The sequence below is a fragment of the Phragmites australis genome, chromosome 22, assembly GCF_958298935.1.
Source record: "Phragmites australis chromosome 22, lpPhrAust1.1, whole genome shotgun sequence".
Lineage (NCBI taxonomy): Eukaryota > Viridiplantae > Streptophyta > Magnoliopsida > Poales > Poaceae > Phragmites > Phragmites australis.
The window spans coordinates 16,569,728-16,586,393 of record NC_084942.1 but is presented as its reverse complement, the minus strand read 5'-3'; the positions used below and the strand labels follow the sequence as shown (position 1 = coordinate 16,586,393).

Here is a 16,666-nt window from a genome sequence, read left to right as displayed (position 1 = left end):
TGTGTGCATCACTATCAATTTTCTTCTAGCTTCTCCCCGACATCTGATCAATTTGCACCGCACATCTTATGAACTATGCTAGCACGGATAGGCTCCACTTGGCATTGAGTGGATTATGATAATACTATCAATTTACGAAACCACTTTTAGGTGATAAATTCATTCCTTTTTGACCCAATTTGCTTTGCTTCTAGTATTTCTAAACTATATCACAGAATTAGAGGGATTTCAGCTGACATAACTGGGTGCCATGTAAACTATCAAGCAGCAAGTGGACCCCACCAATCGAGTCCATTGGGTGTGACCTAAATGTAATATTACGAAACATGGAACAAAAAGTGCGATATGCAAAATTCGAGTTAAAAGAATGGTAATCTGGTAGTTCAGCCCAGGTTTTGTGAAATTCAGTCAGAATTATTTGGTGCCGTGCATGCGAGAGCACCAAGGGTAGGCCCCAATGGGAAAACACAAAGACCACATGACAAACCGAGTGCAGAATACCCACCTGCATTGCAGTTTCTACACAAGCTATTTGGTGGTGGCGGTTCGCCCCCTTTAGGTTACAGATCTGTCAACCAATATACACTGCCACTCCAGATGGAAGGAGCAGCGGGTTATGCTTCTAAGCTGTTAAATATCATAGGTATACACCACATTGAAGTACCAGGACCTCTCCCAGCCTAATCTGCGGTAGAATATCCAGGCAACCGCTCGTACAGCCGGTAGATGAGCCGCGATTTCGTCATCTGAGGTTCCCTCTCGAGGACGCTGATCACATCCTTGACGGAGATGGTTCGTTGCGGACCGACAACACCCCTGCCAGGTCTTTTCATGCCTCCTGAAATGAACATTATCATGTGAGTTCAGAACATTTTATAGTGCTGCGATATGGAATTGTGAATAGATCGCTGCTTTACCAGTTCCAAATGCAGTCGAATGGCTCCTCTTTGAAGCTTCCTGGTGGTCGCCAGGACCTTTTCCATGCATGGGTGATGGCCTTGACGCTGGTCCTCTACCTGCCTGTGAAGCAGCAGCCACATCAAGGCCTTCTCGTTTCTGTCTCGCTTGTTCAGCCATCAGCTGCCACTTTGAGAGCATATCACTACCTCCAACTGCTTGTCGGGCAGCAACATTTGCAGCAGTTGTTCTCATTTTATCATCTTCTTCTTTATTGGGCTGTGAGAGGTTAAGGATATCAGGAAAAGGAGAACTGTCAGAAATGAGAAATCACAGCAGATAAGTTACCTTGACATTCTTTGCACGATTTTCCTCTTTTTCCTTTTCCAATTCTGTAACACCACTGCCATCAACCTAGAAGAAAGGATCTAGTTCATCGAATCAACTCAGTGATACTTAAGTTCATCATGATCGCATAATGATGAAAACTCACAGAAACTTTAACAAACACATATGTAAATCATAATGCATCAGGCTTCTGCTTAAATCAGGACAGATTTATATTCCAACTAATCAACTACCATGATATTTTAAATTTCAGGCAAAGTTGCACATATTCAAATCGAAAGGAGATTATGGAACACCTCAGTTTGTTTCTTGTTCTTGTCAGCTTCTTCTGCTTGTTTTTTATCCCATTCTTCTTTAGCTTCCTGGTTCATCAGCAAAATTTGACGACCAACATCTGAAGTAATAACTAGTCGATGCCCAGTCTTTTCAGTGTCGATTCTCTATAAATAACTAAATAATGGTTAGTATAACAAAGTAGCAAATTATGCCATCATTGAGGGCTTTGTAACAAAAAACAAACCTGTTTAGAAACTCTTATGAGAGTACTTACGAATCTTCTCAATCGCTCTTCCACACACTACGGAAGAGTTAAAGTTAAATATATTAAACAACATTTGTATGACAATCATAAGGATAACTCACCATTGATAAACAATGCTCAACATCACCACTAATGTTTTTTAGATCGTATTTGAGAGCTGCCAAAAACATGTAATCAGTTAGTGTTGCCATTAAAATTTACATAAGATGGTTTCATAGTTTCGGCAACAGGGTCAATGAAATTAACTGAGTTCTGTTAGTTTCTTCAGAAGTGGGCCCTTTCGTAAAAAGAGTTTTTCTTCTTCTTCTTGTGCAATTCTTCGTGCTGCTTGCGAGGCAAGGCTCTCTTCCTTTGGGGCAGACAGTAGCTGTTCTTCCTCCTCCTATCAAAGTGAAAAAGGCATTGGCACAACGCAAATAAGGTATTAAAAAAAGTGTACAAATATGGTGCCTACAGAACATAAGATGCACTGGTCTGAAAACTCACAAAGTCAAGGGGGTGCATGGATTGTGATGTAATGTGTCCCGTATATGGGACTTTTACAAGTTTTTTTCTTGAACATTTCGTATGTCCCAACTGATATATAAGCAATCGCTCGTAGAGCAGGAAATGTGCACTAATGTTAAACATGTAAAATTATATTGTCATGAGCAAAGATTAGATGGCCCTGAACCCAAGCAGCAGCAGCATGCCAATGACTTGCGGACGCACCACAAGGGAGGAGATAAAAGGAATCTTTTATATAATCCTTGCTTGCCCTCTCATTGTGATGACTACTTCATACATATAGAGGAGTCCCTGATGATATGGAACTAACTACTAGATAAGATATCTAGCTAAGAGATAATGATTTGGATCTAACTAACAAATCACTAAATCGAAAAGGATTTGCTGCTGCTGTGGTGTTCCTTGAGCCCATAGGGCCAGCCAGCCAGCCCGCCACAACATATGCACACATGCAAAATTTCAATATCCGATTCATCTGTCCTGTAGAGACTAGAGACTGGAGACTAGAGATGCTTGTATTTTTGGTACTCTACAGTACTTTAGTGTTTGATCTTGAATTTTGATGAGCATGCCTGACATCACATGTGCCACATCACCATGAATTCTTTCGAAAATTTTGGAATTGCATATCATGCACATTTCACAGTTTTTGACAGACCGAAGGGAGATGCCACTCGGAAACAAGGTTATTTTTCTTATGAGAAAAAGCAAAACATGAACTAGAGATGTGCATACCCTAAGATTAACACCACTAACAGCTGTGACATCATTAAGTTGATCAATGCTTTGCTCCTGGAAGGCACCAGATGTCTTCTGCTTTTTGCTAATGACAAAGAAGAAATTTGCTTGGCGTTATCCACAAATGTAGATACTCCATAGTGGCATAGTAAATTTAGGATTCAGTTAATAAAACAGAACAGATGGACTTATATGTTATAAAAAACCTGGAAGGTGGCTGTGTAGAGCCTGCTGCTTCCAACGATTTCTTCTGTCCACCGGATTTCTTGTTAGTCTTTGCACCTCCACTAGCCTGTGGTGTAGATGTGTTAGGGGGGCCCTGACATGGCAGTAAGACGAGTAATGTACGAGTTACATGCTAAAAGGCATTTAACAACTGCATAGTTGCCATGAAGTATGAAAAGAAATGCAAATAGTCTGTAGTTATGTATGCAAAAAGAAAAAAAGAGGTAGTCACACAGAAAAAGAAACACAATCCTACTTTTCTTTTCATTTTATGTATGAGTGCATTTGCCATTATAAAGCATCTGATTTGTAACTACTGCAAAAGCAAATGTGCCAAAACTGCAGTTTTTACAAACTTAGCTATACTGAAATTTGGTCCAACAAAAAATATAGACATTATTAGATCTCTTTAGAAGGCAAGATTCATATTTACTGTCTAGTAGGTTCTTCACTAAATCAATTAAAACCACCTTGTGAATGCAAGATCCCAAATTCACTGTCCTCAATCTCTCCACACACACCATCCGGCATTATCGTTCCCATTCCAACACATCAGTTGTACCCAATCAGCAACACTTTCCACCGGAACTCATCTAACCCCTCATAACATCATTAGTTATGCATGGTTCTTTAATTACATCTCATCATGTTCCTTCTACAGTACAGCATCCTCCTGGGCACTCCTATCCTCTTTGCCAACTTCACCAAACACCAACATGCCCTCAGAACCCAATTTCCACATTTACAGTCTTGGAACTATCCTCATGAAACAACTGGACCTTATGCTGTAGATGCCCAACCAGTCCACAACTCCACATTGTCAAATCATTGGTGTTTACACATTGGCAAACAATGAAAAAAGTGATGATTTGGGGTATTTGTCTGAAATTTAGAATACGAACAAAACTTGAATTCCAGGACACTACAAGTGGTCCTATATTCTAACACTAAATGTTTCAAAACTTAATTCTGCCAAGATGCTAATACAATCAAAGTGCTGAATATCCTAGGTGAGTCCGTGACAAAACTTCTATTCCAACAACAGTAAGGGCAATCTCACAAACATTCATTTTGAGTCTTTCTATTCTATTCATTATGGCATTAATGAAAAAGTTGCTAGTGAGGGAAAGATATATAATACAGATTGCATCAATGAAAATTGCATGGCGGCTTAGATTATTCAAAGCTGATATACTTAAAGCAACTGAGTCGCCATAGTTGTCATGGCGTTGAGATATCGTTGCCATAATGGCGATATATCATTGTGGCGGAAATCCGCATCTCGCCACAGGGACACCACGGCTCAGAGGCGTGTATAGTGTTCGCCCCCAACTGGATCCACACCCGCCTCGCCATCTCCCGTCCACCCGCCCGCCCACCCGCCCACAGCCGCCGTTGACACGTCGAGCGCGTGCGCGCGCCCACAGAGAGAGAGAGAGAGAGAGAGAGAGAGAGAGAGAGAGAGATGCTTGCAACAAATGGGGTGAGGTAGGGTTTGGGACTGAATGGGCCAAGTTGAGCTGCTTTCACAGTGGATGGTTGGGCTGCTTCCCAAGCTCTGTTTCCATAGTGATCTTCTATGCATGCCTGTATGCTACTATGCCAGCCCTCAAGACCTCAACTATGTGTTCTGTGTTCTGTTCTCTCTTCTCTATTTCAGCACTTCTATAGTATTGCTCAATACAATATGTCACACTAGTTCTGGTAGGCTGGTGGCGCTTCAGTTAGCACTATCACTAGCAATTGTGAATTCTGAATTTCTGATAGCAGTGTACTAGTATAGCACTAGTTCTAAATTCTGATAGCATTATAGCACACATTTTCAGAACATGGCTATTTTGGTTTCCTAATATCCTACACTATAACTTTTGAGCTGCATTTACATTGCCATTTGCCAATATAATTTCCTAATATCCTAGACTATAACGTGTGTATTCGCCACGCTGACGTGTGTATGGCGTCGCCATGCCACGCGCCATAGGCACTGTAAAGTTGTGAAGGTGATGGGTCGTTGCACCTCACCACGCTGCCATAACAACTATGTGAATTGCATGTGAAATTTAGAATGTAATTAGCTTGCACCATATCACAAAGGTTAAATGATGCATGAGGTTGATTTACCTGCTTTCCTAGCAACTTAGCTGAAGAATTTCCTGTGCCAACCAAGCGAGCCTTGCCAGCAGATCCGGAATTTTGTTTTGTATTCACACTTGGAGGGAGAGCATTGGTTTTCAATTCATTGTTTTGTTGCATTTGCCATGGAACTGCATTGTGCTGCATCATTGGATGAGTGGGAGGGGGGCCAAGTTTTGCAGGAGCCATTCCATGAGCATGCATGGATGGCTGTGTTTCCGATATTGGACTTGGTGATCTAAGAGGTGTTGAACCAGTGATTGACCGTGGGTAAGCCTGTGCACCAGGGTTACTCGTTCCATATATTTGCTGTGAGGCCTGCTGGAATTGTGTGGGTTGTTGCTGCTTGTTCCTTGTTTGCAATGAAATTGCTGAGTTCATTGCAGGTGGTTGATTTGGCCTAGCATTTGTCCCCTTTGCATCAGGGTTTTGGTTGGGGTTATCATGAGCAAGATAGTGTACACTGTTTTGCGCTTGAGTGCCTGATGATGATGCAAAGGCCTGAGGTGAAGATGACACCTGACTTTTCTGACTCTGGTTAGGCGGGCCAGGTGGGTGAACTTTTTGATCATGTAACTGTGCTGAACCACTGGAAGGAATCTGATGTGCAGACACTTGAGAGAATACAGAATGCTGACTTGGATTTGCCTGGTTATTTCTTTGTGCCTGGGCTTGCATCTGTAAAAAATGTTCAAAAAAAAAACAAATATACCCATGAAATATTCATCATAGAATTATCAAAGAAAGGAAACCAAAGGCAGTAATAAAGTTAACACAATTCATTCACCTGTACAAAAACTTTATGGGCTGCCTGCTTGAGCATTTGATCCCCAACAATATTCCTGATGACTCTTAGGAAATCATCTTTATGGACTTCATTACGCTACGAAAATAGAACAATACAATTGAATTAATTCATTTAGCAATAGTGGTGCAAACACTGGTGCTAAGTGTATTCTTTTAGCCTTTGCCACTGTTGTTTTACTCCACTTGAGCAACAAACTTGTAGAAACAAGAGAGATCATGTTCTTTTCCAACTTGTCATGCATTTACATTCTTTCGGATAGACACATGTACTTAATGAAATGCAGATCTTGAATTAATCTCCGTAGAAACTATCTGATAAACATATGCTGTGAAATCATTATAACTAGTGTAAAATGGTGGCATAGTGTCTCATAACTGCGGTATCTCACCAAAGTGTGATCCCAAGCATATGTTGTCGATCAAATGGCTTTTTCAAAAAAAAAAAAAAAAGATACAATCAGGTGGCTTCAAAAGGGAGCAGATCATTCATTTTTCTTTAGTAATGGTGAAGCACTAGTATCTGTTATTGCCTTTTCTCAACTACCTTTACCAACAAAGACATACTTTAGAAGTACATACAATGATTATCAGTAATATAAAGAGTTTTGGACATTGAGATGCTCTCCAACATACTTCTTTCACCACTTATTTCTATTATAACATGTTGTAAATCAGCAATATATACTGTGAAAGTAAATTTCATAAGGAATGTAGTGATCCAAATTCATGGGGTCAACCAAAATACTTCTTATTTCCATATCGATGGTCAAAACTAATAAAGTTGACTATATATTTGTATTCTAAGATGACATACTTTTAGCAATAGAGAGTATATGCCCAAATAAATTAGATGAAATGTGTAGCCAGTCAATTTGTTCATGGACCAACGCAACTAATAACAAAGGAATAAAAACGCACCCTAAGTTTTGCCCATACAGTTTGAAGCTGCATATCTTTGTCTCTGTCAAGATGTGCCTGTAGGATTGGAATTAACATGTTAAATGGTATAGATGGCCCTTTCCTTGTATCCTGGGCACCAGATGGCGCTTGCTGACCAGAAATTTGTTTTACATGCTGTTGAACCACCGAGGGCTGAACTACGTCCAACTTGGAGCCAGCAAAATTCTGTTGACCAAAATATCCTGTTTCTTTTTCAGCTAACTGGAAGCTATTTGTTTCGGCCTGTTGCAGTTGATTTTCTGGCTGTTCTTGTTTTAGGTGGTAATTGTCTTGTTCTACTTTGACAGCTTGTTCATTTTTTGAATCTTCAGTTACCAAGTTTGGTTTGGACAATTGATCTGCTACATTCACACGCTGCTGTCCTGCTTGTTGACTTTCCTGGGCACTTTCTTCCTGCTCTGTTGCTTGCAGCTGACTATCTGAAGTTTTTGACATAGCACTGTTATTTTGGTGCAAAGTACCTGGGGTAGAAGCGTGGAGATTATTTATAACCACAAAAAACAAGTGGTGACATGACACCATTGAAAAGCTGAGATCAAGGATCTTTATGAATAGGAAGCTGCAAGTAAAATAAAATTATATGCTAAAAAGATGTAAATAAAAATATAAAATGCATGGTCAAGCCTAAGAAAAGGAGTGGTCAAAAGTGTAAGATATTAGAATACAACAATTTGGCACCACATCATTATTGACAAATACATCCACAAGAAAGGAGGAAATGGTATCGCTCAAAGCTAGACAAGGATCATTCCATGTGTACTAGACAAATGACTCATTAGGCATATGCACCATGATTGTGCCAATGTTTGTCATGCCAATCGATAAATGTTTGATGGTTCATGACAATGTCGTGAACTCGCTGACTAAACATCATCAACAAGTCGGCCTGGGTTGGAGACTAACGGTGTTCAACTCAGTTAGTTAGGCAAGTCCCCAACCCCCCGCATCGACTAAACATCAACTCATGCCAACTAAGATGTCGACAAGGCTGACCTTGCCATGCGACCAGTGGCGACTCTGGGCCGCTGTCAGGAGGGAGAAGGGTTACAGAAGAGCAAAGAGTAGAGAGTTTAGATCTGCTCAGCTCAACTGTATTCTTACTTCTTCACCTGTTTTTCTGATCAGAACTCCTTACTGCTCAGCTGAATTCAGATAAATTCTATAGCTTATATTCGTGAATGTAGCAATACTGGTTCTTTGCATGGACTCCTAGTACAACAAGTTCCAAGAGTGGGGAAGCCCTCAATACAACCAAAAAATAAACATCGCACAGTGTTAAACGAGCTCCTCCGCAACAGGACAGCGTGACAGCCGAGCCAAACACAACTGCCCCCATGGTAAATCAGCAACGGAAAGCATATCAAGACACCCTAATCGCACAAATAGACAACGAAAAAAGGGGGGAAACGATCCTTGCGCTAATCAATCTCAGTACTCCACCTCACAGCACGCAGCTAAGCCAGGTTGCTTGGGTTCAGTTGAACCAAAGCCCTAAAATTATCGGAAAATAACCAAACCGTTATCAGTACGACCCTCCTCGACAGCGAGGAAGATTTGGGTTCCATTGGCCGCAGCGACGAAAGGAGGCGGGACCCTGCAGAGCGAAACGAGCAAGGTTGCCAAGGTAGCTAGGGATTCCTAACCGGCAGAAGGAGGAACCGATCCGAGGACTGGTGGGATCTCCACCCCGAGCCAGCCCAGAAGACGGGACGAGGAGGGCGATGGCTAGGGCGGCGGAGACTACAAAGCGAAGGACTCCTTCGAGAGTAGAGAAAGGAGGCGGCGTGCTTCACTTCAGTGGAAGGGAGGAGGGGCCTGGAGGTTGGCGTGCGTGGTCCGCGGAGAGGGCTCTGACAGATGGGGCCATAGCGGGCAGGAGGCGGCGGCGATTGGTGGCCTCGTCTCGCCACCCCGCCTGCCCGCCGCGAGGGGAATATTTGAGAATTTCTAGCCTTGTTTTTTCCCTGGCGCATGGGACAGATCCCTCACGGACAAAACATGTTGTGCCCATGAGCCCATCGTGGGGCCCGTTTGGAAAATTCGGGAAGAAATCGGTTCAAACAGGAATATTATGTTAATTACATCACAACTTTATCAATTACAAATAAAAAACTTTATCAACTGTACATTTTCAGTAACATAAATGAATTGGTAAGTGTATCAACATACACATAAGTATGTCGATACTTACATGAAGCGCCCCCTGTTCACACAGTGCTGCATGTGAGCAACTAAACTCACTTCGGCCACTTCAACATCTCACAAGCCGCACAAATGCAAATGTGAGCAAAGGAGACTTGGTCAAGCACTGGCCGCAGTGAGCCGCCTCGGTGGCTGAGAAGGCCCTCCGCACAAGCTCGGCGTGGAAGATGGCGTGCTGGTGGTGCCATGACTACGCGCTGGTAAGGAGCGCCGAGGAAGAGCTGACACCGTCTCTCTCCCCACCGCCACGGTGGTGCTAGCCCGTCTCGCGGACAGGGTGCTCCGGCACGGTAGGTCGACGGCGCGGGCCAGGTACAGGGACGGCGAGCTCTGGCACCGTGTCGACGCCCGCAGATCGCCAGTGGTCAGGGCGTGGGTGGCCAGGAGCTCCAGTGACGCGCCAGAGGAGCGAGGGTGGAAGAGCGTACATCACAGTCGAATAGGGAATTTTGGTTGCTCCCTTTTCCAACCGGACTGAAGTTAAGACAGTAGTCGGCCTAACTCCTGTTTATTTTAACATGAGATTCCAAAAAACAGTTTTTAAAAACTGAACCTAAAATAAATGAGTAATTATATAATCTATTTTTCAAAATCTAATCTCCTTTTCTATCATAATCCACAAGCTACCTTTCACAATCTTTAGTAAAAAAAATAGAAGTGTCTACACGAACCTAGAGTAATCATTCACCAATGTCATTACTATTCTCAAACTATTCTTTTTTCCTCCCGTCCTTATATTCTATTCGGTCTCCTCCTAGTCGTTGTTGTTGGGTAACGGGTAGGTTATGCTAGCCTAAAGAATTTTTTACCACATTCATTCAGGAAACTATGCTAGTAGAAGATCATAGATCGTTACCGCTCGACGCGCAGTGCAGCAAAAGAAGAGTTGGAGTAGACCAATCCAACGTCATGCGCGTCAAACTCCTCGAGCAGCTTCTCGATCAGATCTGCGACTAACCCCGCGCAAGTGGTCACGCTCCCCGACCAACTCTATACAGGTGGTCGTGCTCCTCGACCAGCTCCCGATCAGGCCTGTTGCATCCTCGACCAATTTTGAGTGGTCGTGTCGTGCTGTCCAACCAGATTCGAGTGGTCGCGTTGTGCTCCGCGATCAGACGAGTAGGTATGTCAACCAATTCGTCACGACCGGTGACCAGTCCCGAACATGTCGCGATCAACTCGCCGAGAAGATCAGCACTGCAATAGCAGCAACGCCTCTACGGTATCCACACGTACTAGGCAGAAATACCGAGCGTCGATGTGTTAGCACCGCAAGCGCGGCTAGGGTTTTGGGAGATTGTGTAGAAGGTTACAGCTAGGGTTTCAGAGTGGTTCGACCTTAGCACGTCCTACCCACTCCTCTCCTTATATAGAGCTCGCCAATGGGCTCCCACGTTGGAAGCCCTTTAGGACTCTAATTTCTCATGGATCACAATACAATCAAAACCCATATACGAATCCAATTCGTATGTTTTGTTTCAACCTATTAAGGGTGTAACCCATTAGGTTCATGTACCAACAGCTACGACTCAGAAACCCTTTCCAAACCGAAATCAATAGTGGTCCCTAGCAAGACATGTTGACTCTCGAGTATACACAATAGGTCATATCGGCTGAACCTTGATATACACATGCACCGATCCCTTCGTCTCATAATACCAATCAAGCTCAAGGCGAGATACGTGCCACCCTTATGATAGTTTGACCATTCACTCGATCAAGTAGTGGATTCATCATGATTAACTCTTTAATCATATGGTATGTCCATGCACTTTCTCAATCCAACTACCTTGAGGGGTCCAGAGATATCTCTCCCATTATCAAGGAGGGAAAAATTCCATCTTGATCGTTCATACCACACGACATGTTTCATAACAAACCCGAAAACTACATTTATGACCACCCAATTACGAAATAGTGTTTGGCAGTCTCAAAGTTACTACTACATATTCTGAGAATCAATGGCGATCTCAGGTCTAAGGATCCTGCAGGTACACCATTTGAGATAACAACTGATGGCATATAATAAATAACAATCCCAGCAGTATCTCAAGGTGGGTCTATCCAACATCATGTTCTCCAACATAAATATTCATATTATTAACTTGGTATCTCTATACCTATGATCCATGAAATGTGGTCATCAATCAATACATGTGCTGGTCTTATATATCATCATAGTAATATACGACTAGAGATCGACTAAAAATAACATCATGAAATAAACAAAGAGTTTCATGAACAAGTCACGTACTTACCAATCAATGTAAACGATAATCATTCTTGAAATAACGCATTATTCGGTAGTACATGAACATAGACGTGTGATGCAATCATCTCTATGATTGCCTCTAGAGCATATCACCTTCAGTTGCCCCCTCCTAGGCATCTCTGCGCCCCTCCCTGTTGCCCTCTCTCCGTCGCCGAAGCCCCTCCCCCTGTTGGTTGCCACCCCTACCCACTCCCGACCACCCCTACAACTGCCCACACCGCGGCCCCTTCAGCTACTGCCCACGCCATCATCCAGCATTACAATTAGTATGGTAATCCACACATGGGATATTACGGATATTACACAATCAAAATAAACATCCAACCCACTCCAGAATTCAGGATGACAAATAACTCTCAGCTTGTAGCTTGAGATTCTAAAAAATAATTTATAGATTGTAGATTTTAAAAAGCTGGATTGTAAAAAACAGATAGTCCAAAAGCCGAGGGTTGTTCCTGAATTCTGAGGTGTGTTGGATGTTTGATTTAGTTACATAGTATCCGTAATACTCTAATTTTTCTAAGTGTGTATTTATGTCTATTTAACATTTCCTTTCATTGTTTATCATATTTGATCATAATTATACGATAATTGAGCTGTACCATGTGTATGTATTGGTAACTACAACATTTCATCAATGGCATGAACAACTTGCATGGATGATGTGCTTTCTTTTTATTATCTGCTTTCTTTTGCGATATTTGTCTATCGGAAAGAATGGACAGTTTTCCACATATTCATTCCAAATTTCACCATATAACGTTCTAATTAAGATCCTGCTTATCTGGATGACTTTGGAAATTGTGCTATGCTATTTCTTTCTTGCAATAATTACTAGAAAAAAAATCGACACTAGTATAAAATACAAGTCATCCAAAAAAGAAAAATGAAAAAAAAACGAAGAGGATTTGATCAGATGTTTGCTTCGTCTCCATTGGGTAGCTTGGTCTCCTGATGGCTAGCCATTATCTCCTCTTCTTCTTCATTGCTCTACCTACACTCGAAGTAGTACGCGTCCACGGAGAACACCTCCATGGAGCATGAGCAATGTTGAAGTCCCGAGTCAAATACACCCAAACTCGAGTAGAACATACACGAGAACACGCAGATTTTTTTGTTTTTTGCTGCTCTACTCTACTTGCAGCTTCTGTTTTCTTCTTTATTTATAAGCCAAACAAAGTCTCACAACCAGCTCTTTAGCATATGTCTAAGCACTAAAGACCTACATCCAGAAACTGCTAATGAAAGACCTACATGCAGTAATGGAAACACTAACTGCATAGAAACTGAAAAACTGAAATACATGACCACTAATTTGCATGCAAACAGAAACCGAAAGAATACTAATTGCTCAAGATTAAAATCATACAACAAACTCTCCCTAATCATGATGCAGTTTTTCGGTGTTGATGATGCCAATCTTCGTGCGGAGCTCCATGAACTTGACGCGCCCAAGAGGCTTTGTGAGAATGTCACCAAGCTGCTTAGCTGTTTTGACGAACTCAATGTTGATCTGGCCTTTTTTTGCACACTCCCGGATGAAATGAAACTTTGTGTCAATGTGCTTGCTCCGCTCGTGATGCACTAGATTCTTGATTAATGAGATTATGGACTTGTTGTCCACCTTCAGGACCGACATGTTGGGCTTTGAGCTGAGCATGTCACTCAGAAGCCGTGCCAGCCAAACGCCTTGGCATGTCGCGAAGGCCGCGACGATATATTCTGCCTCACAGGACGATAATGCCACCACCTTCTGCTTGGACGACTACCAGGTGATGGGGTTGCTGTCAAGGAAGAAGATCATCCCGAAGGTGCTCTTCCTATCATCGATGTCGCCGGCCATGTCACTGTCGTTGTAGCCCAACAAACATGGCCACACGCTCTTTTTCTTCCTGACCGTGTAGAGAACACCCAATGTTTTTGTCCCTGCAACATAGCGCAGTATGTGCTTGACGGCGATGAGATGCTCTTCACATAGTCTCTCCATGAAGCGGTTGACGTAGCCTACTGAGTAGGCCAGGTCCGGCCGGGTGTGGATGAGGTACCGGAGGCTCCTGACTAGACTCTGGTAGAGAGTAGTATCAACCGGTGGGGATGAGCTAGATTTGCTAAGCTTGAGGCGTACCTCCATTGGAGTCTGACAGGGGTTGCAGTCCACCAGCCCAGCCTTCTCCAGAATCTTCAACGCGTAGGTGGATTGCTGAGCTTGATGCAGTTTGGGCTTTGCTACACCTCGATGCCAAGGTAGTACTTGAGTGCTCCCAAATCGCTCATTTAGAATAAATTCTTTATCTCCCCCTTGAACTTGTGGATGCCGTTGGTGTTGTCACCGGTGATGATTAAGTCGTCGACGTAGACGCCTACAATCAACCGACTCCCACTTTCACCTCGCATGTACACTCCATGTTCAGAGCTGCTATGATGAAACTCGAGTGTGAGTAGAGTGGCTTCTAGCTTCTCGTTCTAGGTGCGCGGTTCTTGGCGGAGACCGTAGAGCGTCTTGTGGAGACGTAGCATCTTGTTCTTGTGCTTGTTGTCGATGAAGCCAGGCGGCTGCACAACGCACACCTCCTCTCGGAGATCACCATTCAAGAATGCCGACTTAACATCCATATGGTGAACCTCCCAGGATTGATGCGCGGCGATGGCGTGTAGGAGCCGCACCGTCTCCAGACGGGTAACAGGAGTGAAGACCTCATCAAAGTCCACCCCCTGTCACTAGACGTAGCTCTTGGCGACGAGACGTGCCTTGTGCTTCACAATGTCTCCATGCTCGTCATGCTTTACTTTGTACACCCACTTTAGGCCGATTGCGCAGTGACCTGCAGGAAGATCAACAAGACTCCAGGTCTTGTTGTCAGTAATGGAGTCCATCTCCTCCTGCATTGCCTTCCACCAGCTGTCGCTTTGCTCTGCTTTAGTGAAGCTGCTTGGTTCCTCAGCGCTCACCATGTGAAGCTCGTCGATGTCGACTTGGCGTGGTGCGTACCCTCATGGTGTTGTCAAACCGAGGATGTTATCGACGGTGCGGTAGCGCTGAGGAGCATCATCATCAGCATCTGCATCAAGCCTGAGTCGTGCGTGGGTGGTGTGACGTGCTCAATTGCCACTGGAGTTTGATCCTCTACAATTGCAGGTGTTGCTGGAGAAGATGTTCGGCCATGGTCTAGGGAGCTCATACGCGTGTCGCACATTGGCTCCCTAGTGACCACGCACTCCACGGTGAAGGGATCGTTGATGTTCACCTCGTGTTCCTCCTCTGTGCTCCATTTCCATTGTGCCAATTCATCGAACACGACATCACGCATCATGTGCATGCACTTGCTGATGGGGGCATACACCCGATATGCCTTGGACCCGCTCTTGTAGCCAATGAAGATCATTGGGGCGCTACGGTCATCAAGCTTCTTCAGATGAGGCTTCACAATTTTGACATGCGCGACGCAGCCGAAGGTGTGGAGGAAGTGCACTGCTGGTCGCACGCCATGCCAGGCCTAGTACGGAGTCTTGCCATCGACGCTCCGAGTTGGTGCATGGTTGAGGATGAAAATAGCGATGGAGACGACCTCACCCCAGAATGTTCCGGGGAGGCCCTTTGCCTTCAGCATGCTCCAGGCCATGGCAACCACTGTCTGATTGCGACGCTCAACGGCCCCATTCTGTTGCGGAGAATAGGGGGTCATGAGCTATCGCTGAACACCATACTCGATGCAGTAGTCTCCAAACTCCATTGACGTGAACTCACCGCCGCGATCAATGCGGAGTACTTTGAGCTTCCTTCCTGACTCCACCTTCATCATGGCTTGGAACCGCCTGATTGCCACTGGAGCTTGGTCCTTGCTTGGGAGGAGACTGAGCCACATGTAGCGTCTCAAGTCATCCACTAGCAGCAGGAAGTAGCAGTTGCCATTAGGCATCGTTGGCATGATCAGCCCGCAGAGGTCGTTGTGCACAAGGTCGAGGAAGTGCTCTGCGCGATACTTCGCTAGCTTGGGGAATGATGCTCGCCTTTGCTTCTCGGCGAGGCAGCCGTCACAGACTTGATCAATGTGATCAATCTGCGGTAACCCTCACACCATGGCCTGCTTGGAGAGCTTGCGCAGGGATTGGAAGCTGAGGTGCCCGTACCTTGAGTGCCAACACCATGCCTCCTCTGAGCCTCTTACCGACAGACACACTGGTCGTGCGATGTCGAGGCTGAGCATGTACAGCTGGCTGAAGGAGCGTCTCACCCTCGCCAGCGGTCATCTATCTGATTCCCAAATCTGCAGGACGTCACCGTCGAACAGCACCTGGCATCCGTTCTCGTCAAGCTGGCTGATGTTGATGATGTTGGTGGTGAGATGGGGAATGAAGTACACCCCAGTGAGCACGTGGTGCTCGCTGGACTTGCAGGCGAACAAGATTGTGCCGCTCCCCTCGATGTCAATGATGGAGCCATCGTCGAACTTGACGGTGCCTCGGATTCCAGAGTCAATCTCGGAGAAGGTAGCGTGCGACCCTGTCATGTGGTTCGTGGCACTGGTGTCGAGGTACCACATCCGATCGTCGCAGTCCTCCTCTCGATCTAGCTGTGCGAATACCTTCGCCTCGACTAGCTGTGGAGTGGATGTGGCGGGTGATGTGACATAAGCCTTGGCCATCAAAAGCGTGGGCTCATCATCATCACCCTGTGTCAGGTGGGCCTCAGCCCGCTTCGGCTTGCTGCGACAATCCACAGTTCCGACATTTGTCCCGACCACCTCCTGGGCCAGACATGATGGCGTCACTATCACACAGCCCGTTGTCGCAGCTGCGCCCATAGTTCTTGCCATGACGACAATGGGAGCCGCCGTTACCGTCGCTACTGGATCCTCCCTCGCCATCACACTTGTTCATGCGAGCTAGCCACTCCTCCTCAGTGAGGAGTAGCTTTTGCCGGCCATTGCCACCAGAAGAGCCTAGCTTGTACCTCTCCTCCACAGTGCGCAAGTGACCGATCACCTCCTCGATCGAGATCGTGCTTAGATCAAGGAGGGTCTCGATGGAGATGGCGA

General features: G+C 44.8%; 2 protein-coding genes across 4 annotated transcripts; both read right to left on the bottom strand.

Moving 5' to 3' along the window:
• Positions 1-491: 491 nt before the first annotated feature.
• On the bottom strand, positions 492-9,098 carry LOC133904671 (transcription initiation factor TFIID subunit 4b-like). 3 transcript variants are annotated; one of them, XM_062346136.1, is made up of 13 exons: positions 8,800-9,094; positions 7,115-7,617; positions 6,177-6,272; positions 5,378-6,067; positions 3,238-3,350; positions 3,029-3,116; positions 2,033-2,168; positions 1,888-1,943; positions 1,766-1,822; positions 1,542-1,685; positions 1,246-1,311; positions 918-1,176; positions 492-838 (listed from the first exon to the last, which is right to left on the bottom strand). In XM_062346136.1, exons 2-13 carry the CDS (start codon positions 7,589-7,591, stop codon positions 681-683), a joined length of 2,340 nt encoding a protein of 779 aa, XP_062202120.1. In that variant the 5' UTR covers positions 7,592-7,617; positions 8,800-9,094; the 3' UTR covers positions 492-680. The 3 variants fall into 3 exon arrangements, with proteins under 3 accessions (XP_062202120.1, XP_062202121.1, XP_062202122.1); XM_062346137.1 differs by having other exon boundaries at positions 3,238-3,323; XM_062346138.1 differs by lacking the exon at positions 492-838 and having other exon boundaries at positions 998-1,176; positions 1,246-1,325; positions 8,800-9,098.
• A 4,297-nt stretch (positions 9,099-13,395) lies between these two features.
• LOC133904537 (secreted RxLR effector protein 161-like) lies at positions 13,396-13,761 on the bottom strand. Its single transcript, XM_062346032.1, has one exon. It carries the CDS (start codon positions 13,759-13,761, stop codon positions 13,396-13,398), a length of 366 nt encoding a protein of 121 aa, XP_062202016.1.
• Positions 13,762-16,666: the final 2,905 nt, after the last annotated feature.